General features: G+C 42.4%; 1 protein-coding gene across 1 annotated transcript; it reads left to right on the top strand.

Annotated features, from left to right (window-relative positions):
• The first annotated feature begins 331 nt into the window (after window positions 1-331).
• LOC128836642 (astacin-like metalloendopeptidase) lies at window positions 332-18,313 on the top strand. The gene is made up of 14 exons (XM_054027106.1): window positions 332-400; window positions 573-597; window positions 1,786-1,923; window positions 3,542-3,659; window positions 3,920-4,098; window positions 7,562-7,643; window positions 9,259-9,386; window positions 9,661-9,776; window positions 11,086-11,311; window positions 13,301-13,419; window positions 14,403-14,625; window positions 15,651-15,923; window positions 17,884-17,929; window positions 18,206-18,313. Exons 1-12 carry the CDS (start codon window positions 332-334, stop codon window positions 15,662-15,664), a joined length of 1,437 nt encoding a protein of 478 aa, XP_053883081.1. The 3' UTR covers window positions 15,665-15,923; window positions 17,884-17,929; window positions 18,206-18,313.
• The last annotated feature ends 4,068 nt before the right edge of the window (window positions 18,314-22,381 follow it).

The raw sequence follows: 22,381 nt of genomic DNA, 5'->3' as shown, positions 1-22,381 counted from the left end.
CCCAGACCCTGCACTGGGGGTGAGGGAATGCTGTGGCAGCTCCTGGGATCCTCATAGAGTTAAACTTGAGTCATCTAAAGGTTACTTTATTTTCTTTCCTATTGCTCCACTTCCTCTATTTTCTAAAGATAAATAAGTAGGAAATGAAAGCCTGCAACTCTGCTGGGAATTTGTGCAGCTTGTTTATTCTGTGAAAATACATCATGTTATCTAAGTTTGGTCCACTTATTAAAAGCAGCAGCTTTCTTATATAAACATCTTTCAAGTAAACTAGCTGGGGCTTTGGGGAACAGAGCTCCAGAACACACAGGACTTGCTCAGAAATTTGAAGATGAACCTTATTCCACTGTCAGCCCTTTTAGCATTTTTCTATAGCTTTGCACTATGTAAACCTGTCCAGGTGTGTTCATGCTGCCATGGCCGTTTAGACTTTGCATCTCTGCAGATCGACCTGTCTGTCCAAAAATAAGTTATAATATTTCAGCGTAGCCCAGAGTTTGTTGTGATTCTACCTAATGATAGTTTTCTTTTGATGATGTGAACATACTAAAAGATTTCCTTTCCTTTTGCAGGTAGCCACAAGAAATAATGAAATGGGTGAGTTTGATTTTAACTATTCTTTAGATACTCGGGGTTCTTATGGATAAGGCTGTCCTTTTTATTCCGTACACTTAAATACTTCAGGCCTAATTTTCCACTCGGTTATACAAGGCTTATACTAGCATAACTCCTATCACTTCAAAAGAGCTACCTCTGATTTACAGTGCTGTAACTGGGAGGGGAATAGGGCACATAAGCTAAAATTTTCAGACCTGGATGCCTTCTAAACCCATATTTAGGCCCCTAAATATAAGTGATTATGGAGATTTTCCAAGCTGATGAATCACACTTGCAGAGCCTGTCGACTTCAATAGGAGCTGGAGTTGCTCAGGACCTCTGCAGGTTAGGCTACTACAATAATTTCAATTTTAGGGACTCAGAGCTTGAAAATTTTGGCCATAATTTTTTATCACTTCAAAAATAATCCTCTGTGTCAGTACCTAATGGTGGGCCCTGGAAAACGAATCCAGTTGTCTCCTTGAAACTCACATTAACTTGATGATTTATGTTGGTACGATAAGGAAATCAAGCAGGGTTACTGAATACAGGGCCGGCTCCAGTGTTTTTGCCACCCCAAGCGGCGGAAAAAAAAAAAAAAGCCGCGATTGCGATCGGCGGCAGCTCCACCGTGCCACTTTCTTCTTCGGCGGCAAGTCCTTCCCTCCGAGAGGGACAGGGACCCTCCACTGAATTGCCACCAAAGAGCCCGATGTGCCGCCCCTTTCCCTTGGCCACCCCAAGCATCTGCTTGCTCAGCTGGTGCCTGGAGCCAGCCCTGACTGAATAATTACCCCAAGGAATGCTATTTTGCCAATGAATACAACCAGTAAAAGAAGAGAGCAGAATCTCTTCACCCTTTTTATATAAGTGATCCCCATCCTGGCTGTCTGACGCTGGGCCAGATTCAGTCTTGATGTAAGCAAGCTCAGCTCTCTTCAACATCAGTGGTAGATATGTCTGCTTATGCCAGAGCTGAATGTAGTCATTTGTCTCTACCTTCTCCTCTGGCCACTCTCCACACTTGGGGGTCACTCATTCACTTGTGCTGTCCCTTTTTATCTTTCCTGTGTGACATTGTCACTTCTTTGTCTGCACGCACAAAACTACACGTGTATTTGGCGCAATAATCGATACTTACTGCCCATGAAAAACACAGGATGTTCTTTATTCTCTTTATCTGCCTAGAGAGCGATACAACTCTGCATGAGGGTGACATTGTCTTGAGAAGGAAACGCAGTGCCATAAACTGTGACAGCAGCTGCTTCTGGCCCAAGTCCCGTGATGGGCTAGTTAACGTCCCAGTTAATATTTCTACAGAGTTTTGTAAGTCCCGTGTAAATGTACCTGTGAAATTAGCATGGATTTTAACACCAGATTATGAGGATTATTTCACGGCGGTATCTCTGTATCATGTGTCAAAAGTGATTTTAACCCAAGGCAGCCTTTATGACTATTACCCTTCCCATCAGCTGCTCTTAGGACAGTTTGGCTAAAATAGTATATAATTTAGTAAAATGGATATTTAAAGGTGTGGTTAATTGACAGTATTTAGTTACAAAAATACCAATGGATTCATACATACTAGTCTATATTTACTGACATTTAACAGCTATGGACCAAATAACATGTCTAATCTGTTACTTCAGTGAATATATTTGTATTAATATATTATTACTTTTAGTAATAAATATTTTGTCCTCACACACTAGTTTTTATGGAAGGATCTCAGAAAGAGCCATACCAACAGTAAGGCCTTATTGTCCTCTCCCATGGGAAATGGTGAAGAGGAAAAGACAAAGGAAATCTCCATGAGGTTTTCCCTGGAGAGATTTCTTCCTAATTGTTTTGCTGGGGTCAGTGGATCCGTGGTCAGTCAGTGGATTTGTGGAACAGGCTGCAGAATTGGTGCCTTAACCTGGAAGATCTCTATAGAAGCCCTGTCTTCATATGAGCTCTGTGCCACTTTCACCACCCTGCTCCCTTGCAGATTGATTCCTTTGGAGCAGCACTGCCTGTCTGCAACCACCAGTGACTTCCCTGGGGACCCCTCCTAAAGAGTTATTCTCACTTTCAGGGGAAGAGGCATGGACATTTAACACAGCCTGGGTCTGGGTTAACTTTTCATGGGAATCACTGTGGTGCCATTTGGGGGCAGGTGGACAATGTGGTCCCACCTATCCGTACAACTGTCCCGCTCATTCCTCATCCCTTTCTTATTTGCATATCCCTGGACCTGCAGAACCTCCTCTTGAGGCAAGGGGCAATGGGGTACACTGATGCAGAGGCATGACTGTGCCCAGTAACTAATTCAGTTTTACAACATCCCTGTGGCTAGGTAAGGATTATTTACTGTAATGTTACAGATGGGGAAACTGAGGCACAACATTGTTGTGGGACAAATTTTGAAAAGTGGGTTGTAATTGAGGGGGCCGACCTAAGCCAAAAGTTTCAAATATAGTCAAGCACTTAAAGGCATGTTTAGGCACTGAATAAAAATGCTCTGATTTTCAGGAGTGCTGAACACCTGCCTCTTCATGTGACTTCAGTGGGAGCTGCAGGTGTTCAGTATCTGTGATAAACAAGCCGCTTTTATTTAGCTGCCTAAATGTAGTCAGCTGTCTACCTTTACACATCCCAGACTGACTATTTTGGCCTTAACCTCTCTGTTTTAGTTTCTCCATCTGTCTAATGGAGATAATAATACTGACCTACCTACCTTTTATTGCCTGTATAGTAGTTTCATCGTGCAAGGCAATGTACATAAGGGATAAGTATAATTATTATTACTACCCTAATCACTTTGAAGATCCCTTAACCCTCCGTACTCTTATCCAATTTGACTTCTGTGATAGGAAAATAACTAGGTGCAGAGATTTAGTGGAGTGGACTGCCACATAATAATCAAAATACCATTGTTACGTATTCCCCCTTTTCTTCCTAGCTGTGGAAGAGAGGACTTGGATTGCTGAAGCAATGCAGGAGTTCACAACCCTGACTTGTGTCCAGTTTATAAATCGCACAACAGAAACCAACTACATAAGCGTTGTACCTGGGGAGAGGTCAGTTCCATCAGTCCTAATTGTGACTAGAAGCATATTCTTCAGTTTTCTTTCTTTCCTGCTTGACCTGGATTTAAATAGTCCCAGCTGGTAGCAAACTCCAGGAGCCTGTGATTAAGAGAGTGAGTTGTCAGAGCTCATACAATTTTTCATTTTTCTCTTTTTGTTGATATTTTTGGTTGATTACGTTGCTTTTCAGCTATGGGACTATAGCTTGTTGCACGTGACATCTTTGGTTATTGGTTGCATGTTCCTTTCAGCTGCTGGTCTCACTTTGGAAAGATTGGAGGTATGCAGAAGGTGGGCCTGATGAAAACCGGTTGCATGAGTAAAGGAGCAATTCAACATGAAATGAACCATGCGCTGGGTTTTTTACATGAACAGGCCCGGAGTGACCGGGACAACTATGTTAAGATCATGTGGGAATACGTTATGGCAGGTATGTCCAAGGGAGTGGTGTGTGGTGTTGATGGTGATAGTAATAGTGCTTATCCTAATTCTTTACAACTTTAAAATGTTTACCAAACATTACATAATGAGGGATGGGACTGGGGAACAGAATACCAAATAGTGACAAATTACTTCAGCAAATGTATTTGATTCTTCCTTCTCAGACACATTGAAATATATGTGCTTTCCCTGTGAGTGGGATGTGAGCATGTTTGCTCCACCAGACCCTAAAACAGTTTGCAGCACAAATTTTCAGCCATTCCCACATTATCCTGAGTAAATTTCAATTGTATTATCTTGTGCTTAGACATCACAGGTGGTTTCTTGCAAGATATTATAATTATTTGTTATTTATATAATGCCATAGGGTTCTGTGGTGCTTTTCAATGAAGTATAAAGAGGAGACCCCTAAGAGAAGGGGCTAAAAATTCAAAGTTTTACCAAAGGTAGTGGACTTGGTTCTGATCTAATTCACACCCATTTTACAGTGGTGCAACCCCACTGACTCAAATGTAGTTACTCCCAATTTACACCAATGTAAATGAGATCAGAATCGGGGCTCATAATGAGAGGACAACCCACCTGGATGCTGTGAGGACAAGGCTAATGAAAAGAAGGGATTTAGCCCTGGAGTTTCCCCAGAGACCGTGAGAGATTAAAGCAGGTGGCTTCACAGGTCTTTATAGTTATTACTTATTTTTATGATGCCAAGAAGAGTAAAAATAAAAAGACAAAGAAGGAGTTAGTATGCAGTGTCGGTGTAATCGTATCAGTCCCAGGATATTAGAGAGACAAGATGGGTGCAGTAATATCTTTTATGGGACCAACTTCTGTTGGTGAGAGAGAGAAGCTTTTGAGCCACATACCCTTCTCAAACCTGAAAAAGAGCGCTGAAGAAGGCTCTATCCTTTTCCCATGGATGTCAAAGGCAGAATTCCCATTGACTTTAGTAGTGCAGGATCATGCCCTGAGATCTTTTGCAATTTCCCAGCTCTTCCACCTACTATTTTTTCCCAGGGTTTCAGTATTGCTTTTTTTTTTTTTTTTAAATAATAAAGAACCCTACAGTTCACCTTGGAAGTTTTCCCATTTCTTTGCTTTGACAACATATTGCCTGCTGTTTTGTTGCCGTCCACTTAGATCCTTGAAACCTGGCTTATTTTTCTCAGGTTTTTTTTAATACAAGATACTGTTCTGCTCCTTAGGCCAGAACTTCTATTCTAGCTCTTTCTCCTTGCTTATAGTGTTTAGGTTCTGGGGCCCCAATTCAGCAAAGCACTTCAGCATATGCTTAACTTTAATCACATGCTTAAATGCATTCCTGAACACAGATGGATTTAAGCATGTTTCTGGATAAGCACATGCTTAAATGTTTTACTGAGCTGGCGCCTAGGTAGTCTTTTCCCTCTGTCCATAAGACTCCCCAAATGATATGTTATTTTTTACATTTGTTTGCCTCATCAGTCAGCTAAAAAGAATCTTTTATACCTTTTTTTTTTTTTAAGTTTTTCTCTGTAAATGTTGGTGGGCGACTCGGGGCAGTTTATCATGAGAGGAAGGATGATCTTGTGCTTGACGAGATCTGGGTTTTATTCCTGGCTTTGCCACTGGCTACCTGTGTGACCTTGAACAAGTCACTTAGGCCAAAATATTTACATTTGGGTGCCGGCAGTCAGGCATTGAAACCCGCATTTAGGCACCTGAACAAGTGTCCTTATTGTAAAAGGTGCTGAACACCTTCAGCTCTCTGAAGTGAATATAAGATGAAGGAATGTGGTAAACTTTATAATTTAAGAGAAAATTTTGGCTGTAGCTATTCTGTGCCTCAGTTATCCCAACTGTAAAATGGAATTGTACTAACTTAACTCACAGGGGACTTGATTAAGAAAATTAATGTGTCTAAAGGTGTTTTGAGATCCATGGATGGAGGGTGCTAGAGAAAGGCAAAGGATTTATTGCTTACATGGTTTTGACATTTCCATATAAACAACTGATGCTGAGACCCTTTCATATCTGCTGGTTAATAAAAGAGAACAGCATACAGGGGGGAAAATCACAGTAAACTGTAGCAGCTTTTCACTCCCCTCCTCTTGGCTATAAATGGAGCAAATGGAAATTATCATGAAACTATACATTGGCCTGGTGGAATCAATGCTGATAAGAACCAACCTGAACCTTTCCCCAAACCTCCAATCAGTTTTTTGAGATATGAAAAAGTTCAGTTAATTTTTGGATTTTCCCTGCATTTCATAGTCCTGGATTGGCCCAGGAGTGAAAGCGCTAAATGAAGAGACTGGTTTTTCCTTCAAGCTCTCTGGCTCAGTTTTGCAGACTCAGACTCAAGAGACTCAGATAGCTGGGATGAATTTCCGATAAGCATTCAATGTGGGGGACTTATCCAACTGGTTCCTGCTTTGCCAGCCACTAGTAACAATAACAGAGAATCTCAGGTCAAAGGGTGAAGGAGAAAGGAAGGATGGCCCAGTGGTTTTGGCACTAAGCCTAGGATTTAGGAGACCTCCCTGCTCTGCCTCAGACTTCCTGTGCGACCTTGTCAAGTCACTTTGTCTTTCTATGCCTTAATTCCTTATGTGTAAAATGGGAATAAGAGCATTTTCCTACCTCCCAGGGCTGTGGTGAGGATAAATACATTACAGGTTGTGAAGGTCTCAGATATTACAGTAATGGGTAGGGGGGTAAAAGTATCTTAGATAGAAGGAACATTTTTACTAGGATCCTATTCTGTGCTGTTATGTTGGCTATAGGCAGGTTGGGAGTGAAGTCAATGGGAATTTGCCTGAGTAAGGACTGAGCAAAACCTGAATAAAGATCTCGGTGTTTGGCCCTTAAGAGGTATACTTTGGTACAACTCCATGGCAAACCCTCTCCCTTCTTCTGCAGTTCTAAAGCTCCTTTGGCAATGGCCAAGTGCATTGCTGCTGCACAAGGAGGAAAGTCAAGGTTTTGCAGAGCAGCACCTTAGCTATCTCTGCACACATCTTCCCAGTGCTCAGCCTAGCTAGTCAGCCACGTTTTCCTCTCAGGGCATAGATACAACTATGGGTACAAACTCTGCTCTTGGATGCACAGGTGCAGTTCCTGTTGAAGTCACTGACATTCAGATGCCAGTGAAGCATACCATAGAAACTCCTAAGACAGACAAGTGCATGCACAACACAGGGTGGAATTGGGACCATAGTTCATGTGGATCAAATTCTGAAGTCCTTACTTGGCTTTTAGGACTGGAGCCAAAACCCTCTGAAGTTGATGGAAAGACTCATATGGGCTTAGGTGGGCTTTGTGTCAGGCCCATGCTCAGGACAATCTCCAATGGGAATAAATATATTTTAAGTATTCTAACAGCCCTGTGAGGACTGCAGTAACACTTTAATAGTTTTTTTCTGGTCTTGATCCTGTCTTGGTGGTTGAAATGTTGCTTTCATACCTTACAGGGGAACAAGGAAACTTTAGGAAAGTGAATTCCAATAACCTGGGTCTTCCCTACGACTATTCCTCAGTGATGCACTATGGCTTGTAAGTTGGAGTCTGGGGCTTCCTTTCATAGATGCGAGTGGGGCTCTAATCTCCTATTCAAACTTAGGAGACAGAATTGCTCTTTCTAGGGCATGGCTATTGCTATCCACTTAAGGTATGTCTATACTCCAAGCCGAAGGTGTAAATTCCAGCTTGAGGAGACATACCCGTGCTAGCTACAATCAAGCTAGTGCACTAAAAATAATAATAATAAAAAAAAAGTATAGCCATGGTGGCATGAGCTACAAGAGGAGCTATCCGCCCTGAGCACAATCCTGTCTGAGACTCCAGACACATACTTGGGTGGTTAGCTCTCCTGCTGCCACAACTACACTAATTTTAGTGCACTAGTTTGATCACATGTGATACGTCTCCTCAAGCTGGAGTTTATACCTCCAGCCTGAAGTGTAGACATACCCTTAGAAATGCGGGAACACTTATGACGAAGGGAATCTATTCCTACTGTCTGACTTAGCCCTGGCAAAGGTAAAGAGGGATGGGGCTGGAAGAGAAAGACCGTGGAGTAACAGGTTTCAGAGTAGCAGCCGTGTTAGTCTGTATCTGCAAAAAGAACAGGAGTACTTGTGGCACCTTAGAGACTAACAAATTTATTTGAGCATAAGCTTTCGTGGGCTACAGCCCACTTCATCGGATGCATGGACTGGAACATACAGCAAGAAGATATATATACATACAGAGAACATGAAAAGGTGGAAGTAGCCATACCAACTGTAAGAGGTCAATCAATTGAGATAAGCTATCATCAGAAGGAGAGAGAAAAAACCTTTGAAGTGATAATCGAGATACCCATAGAAGGTGTGAGGATATATTAACATGGGGAAATAGATTCAATTAGTGTAATGACCCAACCATTTCCAGTCTCTGTTCAAACCTAAGTTAATTGTATCTAATTTGCATATTAATTCAAGTTCAGCAGTCTCTCTTTGGAGTCTGTTTTTGAAGTTTTTTTGTTGCAAAATTGCCACCTTTAAATCTGTTACTGAATGGCCAGAGAGGTTGAAGTGTTCTCCTACTGGTTTTTGAATGTTATGATTCCTGATGTCAGATTTGTGTCCATTTATTCTTTTGCGTAGAATACAAAAACAGACTTTTATTTATTTATTTATTTAGCCCTTAACACAGAAGCCTGTAGGAGGCACCTTGCCCCACATTTGCACTAATGGGCAGCAAATTTCTGAGCATTTTCCCAAAGCAAACCAGTAATTAAGATAAATAAATCCTGTCTAGCTGGAGGCAAGAGACAGCAAGTAGCAGTTTCAAATATTCAAAGAATCAGGAGCTCAGACAGCAACCTTGCTCTTCAGAGCATTCTGGTTGGGACACAGAGTTCATTCTGATGAAAGGTTTGGAAGGAATCATCCCCCAAACAATACATTCTCCCCTTGTTTTTTCATTTCAGTGTTGCTGGACACAAAGCTGCTTCCTCAGTGCTCTTCCAGAGATATCTGTGAAGGCTCTTTGCTTGCCCTTTCCTAGTTAGTTAATCTCTTCAGAATCTTAGACAAATGTTACTTAGAATATTTCCCACAATAATACAAATGCATCACTTAAAGTGGGATTTGAATTAGACACATGATTTCCCCTGCTTCTGCAGATATGACTTCTCTAACACCTCTGGGAAAGCAACTATTGTACCGATTCCTGATCCCTCTGTACCCATCGGACAGAGAGAGGGACTGAGTAATCTTGACGTGGCTAAAATCAACAAGCTCTATAGCTGCAGTAAGTGCTCCAAACACTATGTACTTAATTAAGAAACTTTATGATAGCTGCTAATTTCCTTCTAGCTTATTTTACTAGCTCCATTATTTTGCTTACAGTTATTTAATGCATTTAGTAGATGAGCATTGACACATTTGTGAACATGACAATTAATTTCTCTTTTATAAATTTGACTGCCGTTAATGGATGGAGATAGCTGTGACTGGATTTTCCCTTGAAGAGGATTTCTCTGCATCTTTCATTTTCTTTACAACTGTTTTCTTTTGTTCTTCAGATTGCTGTAGCAATGTGCTGCATAAACCTAGTGACACCTTCTCTTCTGTCAATTACCCATCCTTATATCCAGACAACAGCAACTGTCTGTGGCTCATTCGCATCCCACAGCATCAGGTGATTTTTGTTAGGAAAAAGGAGGTTTGAATAGGTGTTAATAATACATGGCATTATTTATCAGATTTTTAATGTCATAATTTTAATAATATTATATATTAAATATTATTTAACTGTGTCAGTGATTAACCATAGGAACAAACTACAAGGGAAGTGGTGGATTCTCCATCTCTTGATGTTTTTATATCAAGACGAGATGCCTTTCCGGAAGACATGCTTTAGCCAAACACAAGTTATTGGGCTCAGTGCCTGAGTAACTGGGTGACACTTAATGGCCTTTGATATACTGGTGGTCAGACTAGATGATCTAATGGTCACTTATGACCTTAAAAAGCTGTGAGATAATATATCACTTTCCGCTGCACAGGTTAATAGCATAACCCTTTTGGGGTCTGATTCTGCTCTCATATATATCAGTTTTATACTGGTGTAACTCCATTGATGTCAGTGGAGTTACTCTGATTTACACCAGTGTAAATGATCTCTGAATCAGGTTCTAGGTGCAAAGATTTACTGCTGTTCAGGGTTTTCCTTTGGCCACTCTGGGGAACGGTGGCAGGGAGAGGGGAATCTCTCTGGCTGCTGGGAGGTGGAATCCGGATGAGACTCTCATGCAAGTCCAGTCCCTCACTCTCTGTTTTTCTATACTTGGTCCTGCTGTTCTTGTCATACCAGGAAGCTTCATGGGCATGTAGCATAGAGAAGTGGCTGGGGACAGGAGAGTGGGGACTGAAGCAGCACTGGCAAGGTGAAGAGCTGGGGAGAGCAGACTGGGAGCGAATGAAAGGTAGGCAAGGAGCAGAAGGGTCTCTATGGTGGTGTCATTACTGAAGGTAGGTGGAGGGGACTAGAGAGATGGAAGAGGCACTACTGAAAGGAGGGGAGGGTAAAGAAAGGGTAAGAAGGGGGGGATGGAAGCAAGTCTCCTGATGACAAGAAAGGAGAGGAGGAGAGCTCTCCTGAGAAGGGAGGACAGTACAAGGAGTTCAGGATTTCAGACAAGATCCTCTTTGACAAACAGATTCACACTGAAATCCACACACAGATATGGGATGTAGGTCAGGGTCAAATAAGGATGGAAAAGAGTAGAAGTCAGGGTCGACGCAACCCATTAGGTGACCTAGGCGGTCGCCTAGGGTGCTACAATTTGGGGGGCGGCGACCTTGGCGGCGGGACCTTCCGCTGCCTCTGTGGAGGGCAGCATTTCGGGGCGGGACCTTCTGCCCCCTAGGGCGGCAGAAAAGCTGGTGGCGCTCCTGGTAGAAGTCAGGGCAGATTTGAAGTGTTTAATTTTCATGTTCCTCTTCAGGTTTTCCTGCAGTTTGATGCTTTTGATCTTCAGCCTTCCTCAGACTGTACCTCTGACTACATCAGAATTTATGATGGAAGCAGCAGGAATTCCAGTGTCTTACTGGACAAGTTGTGTGGGATGGGGTCCTTACCCTCATTGGTGGCTTCTAGAAACATGATGCTTGTAGAGTTTGTGAGCGATGAGGCTACTGCAGCAACAGGTTTCCAAGCCTCCTATAGCCAGGGTGCGGACAGTGCCTCATTTACAGAGCTTGGTGACATTTCTGATTTGTGCTTAGCAAATATTCATGTGCAAAACAGAAAGTTTTGTGGAATTTGTGTTTTTCTATATTTGAATTTTTTGGTGGTAAACCCTTTTTTCCATGTTATCCCTTCCACCATCCATAAGAACTGTTCAAAGCCAGCAGCTTGTGAAGCTAGGAATGAAGAAAAAAAATAAATGAAAAATAGGACCCTATCTGGCCCTCACACCAACAACTCTCAGGTCTCACTCATTCTTCTGGAGGTCAAGGAAGCCTTGTTGGGCTAGTTGAGGTCTTTACAGCTACCTGTTTAAAAAAAAAAAAGTAACTGAGCAATAGGAGTTGCTAGCCACAGAGTGAAAAATGGCTGCAGAACACTCCACTAGCCATCTGGATATCTATGCAACTTTAGATCTCATGAATGACAAGGTAGAAAGTAGGGGCCACATAGAAGGTATTTTTAACAATTGGGCGCGGGGGAAGTGAGGCAGGGGGAAAAGGGATGGCTTGGGTCTACAGGTTTCAGGCCTATCATTTTCTAGGTTGGTTCAAATCAGCTTATCTGTGGACTTACTCCCTTGTGAGGTCTGGGCTTACTATACAAACTAAGTAGGATAGGGCCCTGTTAGTATTTGGACAGGGGAGACCCTCCCCCAAGAAACATCCAGGTGCAGCAGAAAGTGGTTTTGGTGCTTCGGTGGGTGGCCATCTGACCCCCAAGTCAGTGCTGAACCAATGATTCCACAATGCCAGAGGGTACTGAGGAGAATTCTTTCCAATAAGATGTAAAACCAAGGTCCTGGCCACTTGGTGGTTATTGAAGGTCCCATGGCACTTTATCTAAGACAGGATACTGACCCCAGCGTCTTGGCAAGTTTCAGAGGAAGTAATTACAGGCTGCCTACTTAAACTTTTCCTGTACTTTCCCTTGGCTCTGGTAATTTTTCACTTCCTGATTTCAATGCTTCTGTGTGCATTTGGGACCCTCCCAACTTCTCTTGAGAGGTTACTGTATTTTGGGGGGAGCAGTGGGGAAATAAACTACTTGGCGGCTATAGTTTCTCTGTCATTAGTGAAATGCTATGGAAGGAAAGTCATCAAATACAAGTAAGATCATTATTACTTCAACTCCAAAATGTAACTTTGGTTTTTATGGGGAAAAAGTGGAGGACACCTCACTGTTTGACTTTTCACAAAAGGAAAAAAAAATTTAATTAATGTTGTAGCCAGCAGTTTGTTCCCTCCCACTTCCCTCCTGTTTTTGTCACTCTCCCTTGCTGTAGGACTATGATACTAGGTATAATTTTCAAAAGTAAATTTTACCCAGGATCTGATTCCTTAGCTACTTTCTTGCAATTGGAGCTGCACAGGCACCGCATAGAAAATTATTAACTCTCTACATCAAATAAGTGCTCCTGAAAGCTCATTTCCTTTATACTGACTATACAAATATATAAGAAACTATTTCAGACACATTTTTGGGACTAGTTTACTAGAACAAGTTACTGTCTATCTATCACAAGCCTGGTCTCAGAATCAAGCACTGGCTGAATTCCTGGTGAACAGAGAGGATGCTCTATAAGTAGAAATGTGTCATATTTACAATTCTGCTCCCTGCTGGTTGAAGAAACAAAAATTGTGAAAAAAGTGGGGATGGGCTTGGGAATGTGCCAGGGGAGGTGGGTATGGGGCAAACTCTCCCTTGTCTACATTAAAGTTATTTAAGTTCAGACCTTTATTCAGCATTAAGTTGCAGTTTCCCCCTCTTCTCCAAAGGAGAACCAATACTATGCTCTAAGCTCCGTCAATACAAATGGAAGCACAGATGCTGGCCATAGAAAACTGAGTAGGAGACATTTTCTTTTGGCTCTAGAATAGGCCCATATTGATGTCCCTTTGGATTCTTTCTTCCTGCTCACAAGCTGTTAATAAGCTCATTAACATTATCTGTATGGTTTCTTTTCTTCTTAGTGAAATGTGGAAGCACTTTGACGGGCACAAGTGGAGTGATCACCTCCCCGAACTACCCCAACAGGTACCCCAAAAACCAGGACTGCTTCTGGATCATCAGTGCTCCAGCAGATCGCAAGGTGAGGTGTTGAAGGGCTATTCTGCTGGCTCCAGCAATACCTTCTGACTGCTTCTCTTTGCAGTACAGAATACCAGTTGTTCTAGCGCATCCTAAGAAGCAACATCAGCTACTCAAAGAATGAAATTTACCCCTATGCACTGTGTAAATCCAACCTAAGCCTTCACAATAAAGACTTCAGTAGGTGCCATAGGCCTTATGTGATAGTTAAAGAAAACCATTTTAGCCTTGGATGTGAACTGATGGTGACGTTGTCTCATAAGTGGTAGGTTTAGCTCAAAATAATCTCTAGGGCTATGTCTACACTATGAGCTACCGATGTGATTCCTCCTGCTCCTCTACGCATATTTGCAATAGCTCTCATTGAGCTAGTGAGAGTCTGAAGAGCAGTGTAGCTGCAATAGCACAGATAACTGCGGTGGAGGCATGGCTTAGCCATGCCGAGTACATACTCACTGGTTTTGGGGGGAGGGGTGCATAATCGGAACAGCTAAGCCTTGCCTCTGCTGCCGCTACCCCTGTTGTACTGCTATTTAGACTCACCCTCGCTGATAGCTAGTGCAAGTACGTGTATGGGAGCAGGGGAATCACACCCCTAGCTTGTACTGTAGACATAGCCTAGGTGAGAGCCAGGAAGCTGAAATGCTACACTGGTATTTTGAATATTTGCTTCTAGAGAGATTCAAAACTGTATCTGATGCCTTACTGCCAAAGAGAGTGAAATTAATCCTGCCACAAGACAGGAGATTACCCAAATGACCCACCCTCCAAACCAAATGCCTTTTGAGTTCAAACAATTTTATAATAAAATAAATTTACATTCAGTAACACTTAAAGCCCACCCAAGATCAGGGCCAGACTCCTGGGGCACTGTACAAATAGCAATGGACAGTCTAGGCCCCCAAAAATTTACAATCTAAATAGACAAGATAAAGGTTAAGGGAAAGGTTTGCAAGCAAAGTGTTCTTGTTGTATTTTCTATAGATATCTCTAACAATGGTCTCCTTTGAGCTGGAGGACATTGATGACTGTAAGTATGACTATTTGCTTATTCATGATGGGAGCCGATCCACATCTCCAGCTGTTGGCCCATACTGTGGAACAATGCAGATTGCAGACTTTACCTCCTCGGAGAACTTTGTGCTGGTAGAATTTCACAGCGATTTTGCTTGGGTGTTTCCTGGATTCATGCTGAACTACACTTTTGGTAAGTCTAATTGCAAAAATTTAGGGAGGGCTGGTGAATTTTCATGTTGATAAAAGTGTGAGACTAGTTTGTTTTGGGCTAAGTTATTATTTTACTGCTCTAAAAGTGTACATTGTGAATCACACACAAATAAAGGACAATGTCCTTGATCTTAGGCCCAGGTCCTCAAGGTATTTAGGCACTCAACTAAATACTTTTGAGGATCTGGGTCCAACAGTTTAAGGGCCCTCTCAGATACGAGCATGTAGTTATAACCTGCCCATCACCAGGGCAGGGGCATATAGTCATTTTGTTACAAAAATAAATGGCCACATTTTCAAGAGTTCGGCGTAATAGGTACTGAGCTCTATTGAAAATCTGACCCTAAGTGTCTGAGTGAGCATTTCTGTGCGCTGAGAACTTGTGAAACTATGGCTATCTTTTAGGTGTCTAAATGGAAACCAAGCTCTATTGAAAAGCTGTCCCTAGAGATGAGACCTAAGAAAGGATGATGACAAATGTTGTGGGGCAGAAGGATGTGAGATTAAAGGCTACAGCGTTAAGATTATGGCCGATTTTAAGTCTTGAAAGTCCCACCGCTTTTTTGACTGTTTGCATATGTATAAAACACACTTTATGTGAGGAGACGTTTTTGCATAGGCCAAACGAGTCCTCAGAGTGATTTAAAGCTCCTCATCTCTAATGATTAAAGTCCTAGTCCAAAACCTGTTGAAGTCAAAGGGAGCCCATTGATTTCAGTGCCTGATCCAAAACCTATTACGGATCAGATCAAACACATTTAGCTGCCTAACTCCCATTGATTTCAATGGATTAGGCACATTACCACCTTTGAGGAGAGGGACCTAAGTACATTGTGTCCACAGTGCTCTCAGCATCTGATGGCACAGGATTAAGGAAATGAACCAGACCTTGAATTTGGATCTCCATAGGGTAGTGTACAGCACCAGCACACTATACGTCAACGCTGTATATACATGGTCTTTGCATTAACAGATGCTACAGTTGCGAATGTTCTGTAATTGCAGTTATGCCATCATGAAGGAAAACTCAAGGAAAATCTTCCCCCAGTGCCAGGAAGAAAGAAAAGAGTGCCTGGAAGGATACCGATTTACCTTGCTCTTTACCATTTGCCTGCAATATATTTTTTCAGACACTGGTTCATTTTCAACACCAGAATGAATGCTCTTCGCTAATATAGATGTGGGAATCTGAACTCTGAGACTGGTACCAAGATGGGAGGGAGTACAGAGAAATGGAACTTGGGAATACTATGTGGACACTACACATTCTCAGCTCTGGTAAGAGCCGGCTTTCCAGGAGCTGTAAAGTCTCCCCATATTGCACATGGTTGCCTCTTTGGATTTGCACCTTGGAAGGAGAATGTAACAAAATTTTAACTTTACTCATCCATGCTGTGGTCTCTCTCTGGCTTTGTCTTCACTGCTGAAAATGTGCATTTTTTTTTACCCCAGGTTAACTAATGTGTGTGAGCTATTTTAAGTAAAAATGCAATGAAGACAAGGCACTTTAGTTCTACCGCAAGGTAAACTAGGTGACGTCAACACCAGACTGGGGCATAGTGCTGATCTTGCCTAGTTTAGTTTTACTACGAGGAAAAGTGCCTGTGCTTTACCTCAGGATTGCCCACAAGTGTTAGTTACCCCAAACTCCCCCCTCCCCCCAAAAACCCACCCAATGACAACAAAACCCAATTTTTTTTTCCAGATAAGACAGTTTTGGGTTACAGCACTCAGGCCACGCCTACATGGGGGCACTCCAGAAAGTTAAGGCAAATCAACTAAAAGATATGAAGTCAATGGGCATAAATTAAAACAAATCTGTCATCTCCCATGCCCCTATGGTTTCATTCAGGAGTAAAGTGGCCTTAGTCTGCTGTAACTTAATCCTATATGCATGCAGTGTTGTAGCCATGTCAGTTCTAGGATATTAAAGTGACAAGGTGGGTGACATAATATCTTTTATTCAACCAACTTCTGTTGGAAAGAAGAGCTCTATGTAAACTTGTCTCTCTCACCAACAGAAGTTGGTCTAATAAAAGATATTACCTCACTCACCGAAGAAGTGGGCTGTAGTCCACGAAAGCTTATGCTCTAATAAATTTGTTAGTCTCTAAGGTGCCACAAGTACTCCTGTTCTTCTTTTCACTCACCTTGTCTCTCTTAATCCTAAAGGCATTCTACTCCTGAATGAAACCACTCATGGGGGAGTGCAACTAACACACTTTAATTTATGCACTTTGGCTTCACACTTTTAGTTCATTGCCTTAACTTTCCGGAGTGTCCTTTGTAGACATGACTGGCTTAAGTCAAGACTACAGTGTCCTCTACTCACAACATCTTCACCCTTCACTCCTTGTTCATGCCTACTTGCTTCCCTATTAACAGCTAGTTAAGGTATGTAGCTGCAGTGGCTTTATCTTCAACCTACTGTCCTTTGGCCATTAACCTTCTACATAGCAGAGTCACTGTGGCTGCTTTCCCAGCTTGATTTTGTATTGGAACATCTGTGCACATAGCCTACCTGCATCAGATGATAAACTTTCTAGGGCAGAGTCTGTCTCTTCATATGCATGTATGTAGCACCCAGCACAATGGGGCCCCAATCCTGATTGTATTGCAGTAGTGCCCAAAGGCCTCAAATAAATTATTATAATGATGATCTATAACGGAAGCAATTTTTTTGAAATAATAATAATCCCTATTGGTAGATATCAAGCACTTTACAAAAGAGGTCAGTATCATTCCCCCATTTTACAGACAGGGAAACTGAGGCACAGAGCAGGGATGTGACTCGCTCAAGATTACCCACTAGTAGAGCTGGGAATGGCCCAGGAACTACAGCCTGTAGCAGATCTTTGGCTACTGGAACAGCCCATGGAAGCCTGTAGCAGGGTATACTGGCCCTCTAAGGTTATACCTTTCTCTGCTAAATTAAAGAGCCTTTAGAACCTGGTATTTTCTCCCCAGGAAGGCACTTATACTGTAATCAAGTTACCTTGATTTTCTTTTTGATAATTGAAACATATGGAGCTCTTCAAGTCTCTCACTGTAAGGCATTTTTTCCAGCCATCAAATCATTTGTGGCTCTTTTCCGTACTCTCTCTGATTTTTCAACATCCCTTTTAAAATGTTGAGACCACAACTGGATGCAGTACTCCAGGTTCAATCTCAGCAATGCCTTATAAAGAGGCAAAAAATCAATTCCCTACTCACTATGCCTCTGTTTATACATCCACAGATCAAATGAAGCCCTTTTTGCCAGAGCACCACAGTGGCCACACCTGGTGAGTCCCTTTTTCACTATGACAGTTAAATCCTTTTTCAGAGTCACTGCTTTAGGATACAGTCCCCCATTCCATAGCTCTTGCCTGCATTCCCTTGTTCCTAGATGTAGATGTTTGCATTTGTCTGTATTAAAACAGCGTTTGTTTAAGTAGGCCCAGCTTACCAATTGATCTAGATGCCACTGTATGATTGGCTTGTCCCTATCATTATTTACCACTCAGCCAATCTGTGTTGTCTGCAAGTTTTATCAGCAGTAATTTTATATTCACTTCCAGATCATTGATGGAAATGTTGAATGGCATCAGGCTACTATCAATCCCTGCAGAATTCCACTAGAAACACCCCTCTTCAGCGATGATTCCCCATTGACAACTACTTTGAGATCTGTTAGCCAATTCTTAACCCATTTAACTTGTACTCTATTGATATTGTTGAGTGCAAATTTTTTAGTCAAAATGTCATGCAGTATTAAGTGCAATGCCCTACAAAACTCTAAGTATATTACATCTACACAATTACTTTTATCAACCACACTTGTAATCTTGCCAAAAGAACAAGGTCACGTTTCTTTGAAAAAACCTCTTTTCCATAAAATCATGTTGATCGGAATATAATTAAACCCAATTCTTTATCAACTGAATCCCAAATCAGCATTTCCATTATTTTGTCCAGGACTGATGTTTGGCTAACCAGCCTATAGTTACCCTGGTGAACCTACTTGCCCTTTTTGAATATTGTTACAGCATTGGTACACTCTTTCCCCCAAATATTCCAAGATTTATTAGAATTATCATCAAGGTCAGGTATCTCAGTCAACTCTTATAGGACTCTTGGGATCAAGTTATGTGGATCAGTTGATTTAATGTTTTTTTTAACATCTCTAGTAGATGTTGAGTAACATCCTCCTTAGCTACTAATGGACTGGAAAGTACTTCATCATCCTTATGTGATAACTACATTATCCTACTTCTTTCCAAATACAGAATATAAATATTTATGAATTTTTGTTCCTTTACTTCATCATTAACGAGATGGAAATCATAATATTGTAATAGCCCTATAGAATTGCTAGGATTTCTTTTGTTCCTCTTATACTTAAAAGATTCCTTGTTGTCCTTCGCTCTGCTAGCCATGGATTTCCCCCTGACATCTTTAGCTTCTTTATCAATTTTCTACACTTAATGATTTTAAATTTACATGAATTTCTGTCTACTTCCCCTTTATTACACTTGTTAGGTATTGCTTTTTTATTTTTAATTGCTGCCTTCACTTCACCTCTGAACCAAGATGGGTTTTTAGCCAAAGTTGCCCTCTTCCTTAATTGTGGAATCATGACTTTTTGGCCATTTTAGTTCACATTTTTCTGACTATATTTTTCCCTCTGACTCAGCTCCATTCATGATTTCCCTCAGCTTTGGGAAATTAGACCTTTGAAGCAGCACATGTGTGTATGTGTAGGGCTAGTTGGATCTGTCTTTTGTTTGCTCATATTGACTATAACTGGGTCATGATCACTGATCCCTAGGCAATCACCAACTTCCATGTCTCCCGGGATTATTTTTTCTTTATCAGTCAGTGGTCCAAAAGAGAATTACCTCATGTTGAATCAACACCTTGTGTGTTAGAAAGTCATCTATAATTTTAAAAACTCTAATAATATTTGAATTATGTTCTTTGGTGAGTGAGCCAACCTCTGAGAGGGTTTTTAAGGGACAGGGCCAAAGCAAAGTAAGTAGACTTTGGAAAGAAGCAGGGGAGGTGTCAGGCCTGGTGTCAGCTTTATTTATGTCAAGGTCCCAAACCTGGCGCTAGTGGAAAAGGGAGGACACATGTTCCCCTTTAATTCTGAGTGACCAGCAGAAAGTGTTGCTGCTACACCTGGAGAAGGGTAAAGATTGATGGACCCTCCAAAGACCCCTAAGGGAGGGCTGTGACACAGAGGAGACTGTAAAGATTTTCATATTATTTGGGACTGCAAGATGTGGAGTTGGCTGGTTTAGCCTGCTAGCTAAACCAAGCAATCAAGTCAGGAAACTGAGGCAGCAGCCACACTCCATGAAGAGAAGATGTTATGGGGCCACAAGCAGCCAGATGTAAGAGCAGCTGAGACTGCTCTGTCTGGCAATGGGGATCACCCTGCCACACAGTTGCCCTGGGCTTGGGGTAATGCAAAGGTGATTTACTGCCACCCCCAGGGTTGTATTAGGTACAGCATGTCAGAGAGTTGGCCCTATTCTCCCTGCTGGTGGCTCACCAGCTTACTTGGAGGACATCCAGCCATGTGTTTTAATCTTCCTTGGGTCTCAGCTGGCTCCACACTGTTTCCTCCCTTTGCTTCTCTGGCACTTTTCCTGGCACCAACTCAGACTGTTACCTCCTCACAGAAATGGAGCCCCACAACCCACCTGCAGGATCATTGCTCCCTCCTGCTGCCAAAATACCAGAGTAGCTTAGACATAGCCTCTCCTAGAGCTCCACCCCAGAGGTGTGAGCCTTCTGGCTTGCCTCCCCAAGGGGCATCTGAGAAGATGTAACACATCAGGCACATGGACATTTTGCACAGAATTCTCACTTCATGGCTCTTAACATAGATTACAGATCATAGTACACAGACATCCTGAACACACTGGCCCCCACTCTAGCTCACTCTTCTGTGGGAAGTCCTTGGGGTACTATTTGCATTCAGGTAGACAGGATCTTCTCCTACCTGCTCAGGATTCTGAAGCAACTTCCCTCATCCTGAGCTGGTGAAAACAGCCAGAGACACAAAAATGATCAGGTCTTGCCCTCTTATAACCTTCCAGTCCCTCTGTCAGATGACTCCCACATCTACCGCTTCAGCTGATCCCAGACCCCTAGCACATGACTCTTCTCCTGGAGAGGAGCCAGCCTATTGTTTGGAGCAATTTTATTTCAGTAGGAGAGCATTTCAGTCAGTGACCCTATATTGTTATAGCCCTTTGCCACCAGCCTTTGGACTTGTCCTGTTACCTCTGCTGTGGAGGTAACAGAACAACAGAGAAGGTAGAGAGCCCTACATTCAAAATGGCATCTGCAGTTTAAGGTAAATACATATAAAGAACTCTGTAGGAAAGTGGCCTCACCACTGGTCCACCCTTTCCTACTGTGCAGAGCATGATCTCCTCTAGCACCTCCAATAATCCTCTGGCTACATCAATTATAGCCCTCCCCTGCCAGAGTAACTCACCAACAAATAATTCAAAGTCCTTATTACTTACTTACTGGAGATATCCTATCTCCATCTCCTAGAACTAGAAGGGACCTTGAAAGGTCATTGAGTCCAGCCCCCTGCCTTCACTAACAGGACCAAGTACTGATTTTGCCCCAGATCCTTAAGTGGCCCCCTCAAGGATTGAACTCACAACCCTGGGTTTAGCAGGCCAATGCTCAAACCACTGAGCTATCCCTCCCAGTCCCTCACTCTGACTCCAGGCCCAAGGAGTCCTTACAGACCCTTTTTTCCAGGGTGTCATGATCTCTCCAGCTTTGCTGGCTCCACAGCCTCTCAAGGTTGACCCTCCTTTCAGGGGAGGTGCTTGCTAATTTAAACCACTTATGACCTCTTCAGGCAGGAGGTTTCATCTCTCTTAAATTTCCTCTGGGCTCTATTCCTCAGTTGACTGCCTCCCGGGGTTTTCTCCCTGCAAGTCCAGGTCCTGCCCCTTTTATCAGTGCTCACCTCTAGAATCTGTGCCACAATGGTAACTTCTCTATGTCTTTCCTGATCTCTTGCCAGAGTTCTCTACCCAGGAGAGGATCCTCAGGCTAAGTCTCCCTCTAAACTTCCTCCAGCAGGTTTCTCCATGTGCTACTGCTAAGAGAAGGACTACCGAGATCTTTTCCCTGAAACCCTGCCTTCTGCTCCAGATTTCCTCTCCCTATAGTAACCACTCACCTGGGACTCATCTTAAATTGGACCTGGCCCACCCTCCAGGTGTGAGCAGATGCCCTAATTGAGCTCTCCAATTGCAGTTAATTCTTTCAGAGCCTGTGTGGGGTATGTACCCCATCACAAGCCCCCAATATCAAACAGAATTCATAAGTTGTACATACAGATTCCCCAAAGTGTCATAGGCAGTCCCTATGATCTGGGTCTATATGTTTCCACAGGCTTCAACAGACTCCGACAGAGCTGAGTGCTTGGACAGTTGATAAACAAGTTCTGGGCTCTCTCTCTTGATGAACTATTGAATTCTTATTTAACATTACAGTCAGGATCAGCCAGGCCTTCAGTATTCACACTCAGGGCCTGATCTGGCATTCAGAAATGGTCTTGTCTTATTATTTACATTTGTGCAAAGTGGATGTAGACTGTTCCTAAATCAGAATAACTTTTCATGGGTATAAATGACTCTGCAAAGCAGCAGAAAGATGCAAAGCAGCAGAAAGTCAGGCTCTCAGTTTTTCAAGATTATGGTGCCCTGTGGCTG

Source organism: Malaclemys terrapin, chromosome 4, assembly GCF_027887155.1.
Source record: "Malaclemys terrapin pileata isolate rMalTer1 chromosome 4, rMalTer1.hap1, whole genome shotgun sequence".
NCBI lineage: Eukaryota > Metazoa > Chordata > Testudines > Emydidae > Malaclemys > Malaclemys terrapin.
The sequence above is the reverse complement of the archived record's forward strand: the minus strand, read 5'-3'. Positions and strand labels throughout refer to the sequence as shown.

What these genes read in the sequence shown, in the direction of transcription:
- LOC128836642 (XM_054027106.1), top strand. Translation starts at nt 332, where the DNA reads ATGAACCTTATTCCACTGTCAGCCCTTTTAGCATTTTTCTATAGCTTT. An exon ending in CACAAGAAATAATGAAATGG is followed by an intron (nt 598 to 1,785) that starts GTGAGTTTGATT and finishes TTATCTGCCTAG; the next exon opens with AGAGCGATACAACTCTGCAT. An exon ending in TTCGCATCCCACAGCATCAG is followed by an intron (nt 9,777 to 11,085) that starts GTGATTTTTGTT and finishes GTTCCTCTTCAG; the next exon opens with GTTTTCCTGCAGTTTGATGC.